The sequence below is a fragment of the Austrofundulus limnaeus genome, unplaced genomic scaffold, assembly GCF_001266775.1.
Source record: "Austrofundulus limnaeus strain Quisiro unplaced genomic scaffold, Austrofundulus_limnaeus-1.0 Scaffold89, whole genome shotgun sequence".
Lineage (NCBI taxonomy): Eukaryota > Metazoa > Chordata > Actinopteri > Cyprinodontiformes > Rivulidae > Austrofundulus > Austrofundulus limnaeus.
This window is the reverse complement of record NW_013952491.1, coordinates 1,386,786-1,393,865: the sequence shown is the minus strand read 5'-3', so window position 1 is coordinate 1,393,865 and position 7,080 is coordinate 1,386,786. Positions and strand designations below refer to the sequence as shown.

The 7,080-nt window shown below is 38.5% G+C and overlaps 1 protein-coding gene across 1 annotated transcript in view; it reads left to right on the top strand.

The window, feature by feature from the left end:
* Positions 1-5,472, top strand: part of nrn1la (neuritin 1-like a) — a gene marked incomplete at its 5' end in the record, with an annotated part of 20,183 nt that extends 14,711 nt beyond the window's left edge. The window contains 1 exon segment of the mRNA XM_014012198.1: positions 4,362-5,472. Within this exon segment, the coding sequence (XP_013867652.1) occupies positions 4,362-4,656 (295 nt within the window).
* Between the last annotated feature and the right edge of the window lie 1,608 nt (positions 5,473-7,080).

The following is a 7,080-nucleotide window of genomic DNA, read 5'->3' as shown; positions in this document are numbered from 1 at the left end:
GTCTGTTGGACACCCTTTGACCATTGGACTCCTTTAGTCTGTTGGACACCCTTTGACCATTGGACTCCTTTAGTCTGTTGGACACCCTTTGACTGTTGGACAATTTGTTMGTTGGACAACCTTTGATTGTTGGACACCATGTGACCATTGGACACCTTTAGTCTGTTTGACACCATTTGACAGTTGGACACCCTTTGACTGTTGGACACCTTTAGTCTGTTGGACACCCTTTAACTGTTTGACACCATTTGACAGTTGGACAATTTGTTGATTGGACACCCTTTGATGGTTGGACACCCTTTGACTGTTTGACACCATTTGACAGTTGGACACCCTTTCACCATTTGGANTTGACACCATTTGACAGTTGGACACCCTTTCACCATTTGGACTCCTTTAGTCTGTTGGACACCCTTTGACTGTTGGACAATTTGTTGATTGGACAACCTTTGATTGTTGGACACCCTTTGACTGAAAATTTGTAGGATGGACACCCTTTGACCATTGGACACCTTTAGTCTGTTGGACACCTTTAGATGCCTCAGTGAGAAGGTCTCAGGTGGAGGTCTTCTCCAGCTGCTCTGTTTTTCTGATGTTTGTTTTGTTGGTAAATAATTTGTTGGTTTCATGATGATAAAGAAAACTGTATAAATGATTAACTAAATGTTAGATGCAGTTTTTTTATTTTATACTTTCTGATCATTGCAGCCTTCAAGTTTAAACAGAATGAGAGTTGGTGTGTGTGTGTGTTATCTTGTGTTCTGTCTTTTAAACAAAAGTTAGTTACATTCGTCTGACGTAAACGTTTCCACCTCCAGGAGTGGAACCAGGAAGAGATTATAAGGTCAATTCATCGTAATATTAGGAAGAAGTTGTTAGTTTTGAAGTCCCTGTAAGGTCCAGAATGGACAGACTGGGCTGTTGTGTTTGGGTTTGGGCCTGTGCTGAGTGCTGAACCTGACTGGAGTCAGAAGATTGAGAATAAAGTTTTGAGAAGAAATCCAGTGGATTCCTGTTTTATTCAGACAAGACACTTTTACAACACATTTTTCTACAATGAGGTCAGAGGAATCTCGTCCGGTCAGAAACTAAATCAGAGGTAAATGATGTCAACTATTTCTAATATTTGATCATTTCCATCATGAAGTCACCTTTTCACCGGAGCAACAAGGATTCGTTTGGAGTTAAAGTTTTCTGATGAGCAGAAAAACAGTCGTCTCTGTGCCTGAGCTGAACCTCTGCATGCTGCCGTGCTGCTATTAATTAAAAACTTCATTTAAAACTTTTGTGTTTCTAACATTGAGCGTTTCTTTGACAGATTCTGAATCTCTCTCGGCCTTCCGCCTCCTTTCTCTTTCCTCTCGTTCTCTCCCCTCAGAGACGGTTTCTTCGTGACGAGGGGAAGAATTGACAGTCAGTTACAGGCAGACAGACTCGCAGCTTTAAGGTCGACGGAATAAAAGACAAAAAAAAGCATCTTTGACTTTGGCGTCTGCTCTTTCACGCCCACGGCTTGTTTACTCTTTTTCCTTTATTTGCCTCGTCTGCGGAGGTTTCTGACGTTCCATTTGTTGATGTACACAACAGCAACGACTCAACAAAAGTGCAGATGTGGGTTCTGAATGAAAATACGTGTCGGCGTCTCGACTCGGCGCTCGACCTTTCAGATCAGCAGAGCGGAGTCTTTGTGACGCGCTGTGAAAAGACTAATACTGCAGAACTTAGAGCAACTTTCTTCACTTAAAAGGTTTGAAACAAAACAGGAAGTTCTGTCAGGGTGGGAGCAGACGCAACCATTTTCACCAAATTCACCCTGAAGGTCAGACCGTGCAGTGCTTTTAACACTCAAGTTGTCCTTCCACTTCACCCACCTTACACAACTGCTGAAAAATATTATTTAACAATATTCCAGCATTAAATACAGTGAATCGTACTAAATAGTAAATAATAAAGTAATAATAGGACTTCTTCTTCTTTCCGAAAAAAGAGAAAACTTTTATTAATATTTGTGTCCACCAGAAATAGGTAATAATTTTAAAGCTTTCTTAGCCTGAAATGAAATATATTTTATTTAAATGAATTATATTTTTGCTCATTAAGGCTTTAGTTTTATTAAACTCCAGTTCTTCAGTTTTGCCAAAAATGACTTTTTGTTAATTTTATGGAAATTAACCACAAAATATGTATTTTTCTCAACAGGAAAACCAGATAAAAAAAATTTTAATCTGGAGTTTTTAGTAAGAAATGCATTATTTTGCATTAAACGCATTTATAATGGGTTTCAATGAATTCATAGAGGAACATTAAATATAATAAAGTGACTGGGAGTTATGGGAGCATTTCAAATGATTCTCAGGTTGATGTATAAAGTACTTCTAGTTTTTGTATTTTGGTACTTGTACTCCTTTATTGACACTTCTGTTTATTTATAATTTTATGTTCAAATTTATTGTTTTTGTCTTTTGTGTTTCTACCTGTAACTGCTGATTTATCTGAATAACTCCACTGAGGGACAATAAATTCTATTCTGTTCTGTTGTTTATTAAGTTCTGTTCTATTATATTCTGTTCTTTTCTTTTCTATTCTGTTCTATTTTATTCTATAATGTTCTATTCTAAGTTCAAACATTTTAGAATCAATTTTCAGGGAACTGTGATGTGATGACAAAACGTTGGAAACGATGGTGAAACAAAAACAAAAGTAAATGTATGCCTGACTTTATTTTTTTTTACCCCTTTGGGTATGTACATGTTTATAAATAAATAAATAAATAAATAAATAAATAAATAAATAAATAAATAAATAAAGGCCTATTAATCGTTGCATGATTATCACTCATCACAAATAATTCAATCTGCTCATGTTGAAAAAGGACAAAAACACGGTCAAATCTTAAAAAAGTTCTGCAGCCTGTCAGAACTCAGAGACGTGTTGGGAACGACTCTCAGCTACTACCACTTCAGCTTTCAGTTCAGTCTCCGTAAAACTGATTGGTTTAAAGTGCATTAACCGTGGAGCACGTCTTTTATCGGGCTGAGTGTAAAAATAATCAGTTTTTATTCTCTAAGAGACTGAAGCTCCTATTACTCTACAGCAGGTGTCAAACTCAAGGCCCAAGGGCCAAATCTGGACCTCGTTAATATTTTATTGGGCCCAAAAGGAAATTTAAATGTGAAATAGTTTTATGGTTTCTCTTTTTCTTCTCATGACAGCTGGCCATTTAAAGTCAGGGAAATGAAGGTTGAATTTTTCAGTGATCTTAGATTTATTTTATTTATTTATTTTTTTGTGGAAAGAAGTTAAAATATCGTTTCCTGTATTATTTTCTCATTATGACGTCAAATAGTTGGATTTTTATTGAGGGTTTTCTTCTCTTTTTTTTAACCTAATTTGCTGGATTGTGATCAAATGTATTAAAGAAATAAATGAACAAACTGACAGGGAGTAAAATGAGTCTAAATTAAATTTTTTCGTTATTCGTTTGGTTATGTCTGTTCTAAACGTGACATTAAACATAATTTAGAATATAATAATTTCATCTGTGACATTTTTAAATGAACATTAACAGAAACTGGCTCTGGGTTTGGCCCATTGCAGTGACATCACTAGGCCTATTTTAGGGGGGCTGGAGCCCCCTAAACTATTTTGGTGTAAGGAAATAAAAAAATTTTTTTTAACAAAAATTCAATATGATGTGGTCAGAATAAACAAACATTTAATATGTCATATATTTGGTGGCACAACGGCTCAGTGGTTAGCACCGACGCCTCACAGCAAGAAGGTCCTGGGTTCGATCCCCGGTTCGGACCTGGGGTCTTTCTGTGCGGAGTTTGTATGTTCTCCTCGTGCTTGCGTGGGTTTTCTCCGGGTACTCCGTTTCCCCCACAACACAAAAACATGTACAATAGGTTGCCTTCAGGCCCAGGCCGCCCTTGAAAAAGAGATCTGAGATCTCAATGGGATTTGCCTGGTAAAATAACGGTAAATAAAAAAAATATATATATATATATATGTATAGCACTTTTGTGTATTGTGTATTGTGTGTGTGTGTGTGTGTGTGTGTGTGTGTGTGTGTGTGTTTTATTCATATATAATATATATGAATAAAACACACACACACAATACAAATATATAATATACAAAAATGCTGTGCGTCTCCTGGGGGCTAAGCCCCCCTTGTCCTTAAAACCTAGTGACACCCCTGCCCCATTGTGTGACTGATTTTGACCCTCTGCTCTACAGCTCAAGTTTATTAAAGTTAGTTAAAGTTTTATAAGTTCTGCTCATCATCATCATCATCGTCGTCATCATCATCGTCATCATCATCATCATCATCATCATCATGGGTTCTGTGTCCGCAGGTCGTGGGACGCCTTCCATGACTGCGCCAACGTGGCGATGGCCGGCTGTCCGGAGGAGGCGGCGGCCGTCTGGGAGTCCCTCCGGCAGGAGTCCAAGAAGATGCAGTTCTCTGGAAACCTCTACGACATGTGCTCCAACCGCAACCTCCACCCTGCAGGCTCCATCTCCCCCCGCGGCCCCCTGAACCAGGAGGACATCAACCAGGAGTCCCTCAGAGGAGGCGCAGATCGTCCGGCAGTCCTCCTCCTCCTGCTGCTGCCTCCTCTGCTGCTGCTGTGGATTTACCGGCCCTGAAGGAACCAGACTCCTGTAGATAAATATAAACTTTGTGTATTTTTTCTTTTCCTTCACGAGTCCATGGACGCTCCACAGCTCCTTCCTCTGCTCCGCTGGAGGGAGGGGGTTTCTAACTGCATGCCGACGGCCCTTTTGATAACACGTGACTGAACTTCTTCATGCATATTCTCATTAGTTTGAGTGTGGCTGCAGACGGTTTAACAGTCCTTCAGTCCTCCTGACTGCCTGCATGTGACGGTTCCAGGAGGAGCTCGAACTGCGAGACGAAACGCCACCAGGACAGGTTTCATAAAACCTCTCTGTTTTCAGCCTGCAGGTGGATCAATTTACTCTTTAATTCTGCCCAAATGTAAACTTTATTCTCTAAAGCAGCTGGTCCTGAACCCATTCCTGCAGCTTTTAGTTGTTTCTCTGCTCTGCAACAAATGGAAGAGGTTTAGGGCCACGATCAAAATAATAATTAATAATAATAATTCTGACTTTAATCGCAGAATTATGAGGAAAAAAACTGAGAAAAATGTCAAAATTCTGAGAAAAAGTTAGAATTCTACATTTTTCCTAATTCTGAGGAAAACGTCCAAGAAAATCTTTGACCTTTTTTCCTCAGAATTTTGAGTTTAAAGTGCCCGTGACATCAAACTTTTGCAATAAAAATGAATGTATTTTTGCAAAGATAACACTGATAACATATTGTAAAAAAGATTTCATGCCGCTGAGATGTTGAGATATTCGCCTGTGAAACAACAGGAAGTGATGTCAAAGGGGAATGTCTGCATGTAAACAGAGCGTTGCTAAAATGGCTAACAGCACAGACTGTAGAGAAGAATCGGATGTTTCTTTGGATTATTTTAATCTCTATCATAGAGAGATGAGAAAGAGTCAAAGTTCAAACAATGTTGTGTAAATAAACAAAAAACAGGGAGTCTTCTTTCTCAAAGAGTTCCCCTCTGATGTCACTTCCTGTTTCACTTTAGCTGAGCAAAATTCAAAAGAAAATAAGCCAATCATGTGACATAATAGGTAAAATCGTGTGTTTTATACCAAGTTTCCTAAATATAAATATGTTTTCTTTGACTTTTTGTATCTTGTGTATGTGCATGTCACAGGCACTTTAAAGTCAGAATCATTTTTTTTCTCGTGGCACTAATCGTCCTCCGTAGCATCAGGTCTTCAGTGAAAAGGGGTTCTCTGCAGACAAGTAGGCGTTTCCAAAGGAACAGACACACCTGATTGGACGAGCACAAAGGGGGCGTTACGAAGCACACCACCTGATTGGATGATCTTTGTTTCAGCGTTTCTTTATATTATTAGCTTACTTTGGAAAGAGACCCTTTAGAGGTCCATATTAGAATTATTTAATTTTGACCCTAAAATTAACCCCCTTCCCACCCTAAAATTAACCCTATGCCTCAGTTTTGGCTGCTAAAATTAATGTGAAAGTAGTTAAAGTCAAGAGTGGAAGAAAAACGAAGGAGAAAAACCAACTTTTTAAAAAAAAACGCAAATACAACGAGCCAATCAGTGTGTAAGTTTCTAAATAACAGTTTCCATGAACCTTAGCTTGACGCTCCAAAAAATCCCGCTCCATCCGTTTCCAGTCGAAAAAACTCCACCGGACCACCGTGTTCAAACTTCAAACTGTTTATCTCAAAAATGAAAAAATGACAAAGATACATCTACAAGATCCAAACGTAAACTAAAACATAACTTTAAATAAAAGGAACAGAAAGAGAAAGAGAGGTAAAAAATACTGTCTGTCTCCATGCCGGGCCAAAGCCGAATGTCGTGCCCCTCCCTCTCCTTTTCTTAGCCAAAATACCTCCCCCCTTGCTGTGTCGAAGCACATTAAATTTACTTATTGAAGTCATACAAATATTCATGTAAATAACATAAATGCCGTCTTATCAACCATTCAAAAATGATTATTGAAAACACACAAAAATAAACATTTAGTTAGGTCAGTATTTCTTATTTTAACCTTTCATAAACAAATGGTACGACATTTAGGCTCCGACACAGTGTTTGTTCAGAAACGACTCTACAGAGACCCCTACTTGTCTTCAGCTCCTTCAGCAGCTTAATTATTCCCACAGATCAGGTGAGTCTGACACACCTGTGTTCCTCCAGGACCCACTGCTCTAAAGAAAAGGTAACATGAGCTCATTTTTCCCTCAAACTCTTAAAAAAACACTGTTTTTAAAAGAAAAACAGCAGGAAAACGCACAATAAAATCACACGACAGAGCAGAAAAAAGTTTTTATTTTTGTGTATTTTACTTCAGTTTGGATCACATGTCAGAGCTGCAGACCTGGTTTTATTTCATCCGTTGTATTTTCTGTGATTTGTAGCTGAAATGTTTGTAGCTGTTTGAGTTTGAACCGTTCAGGAAAGAGGCCAGGCAGCTGAGTTTGTGGCAAAAAA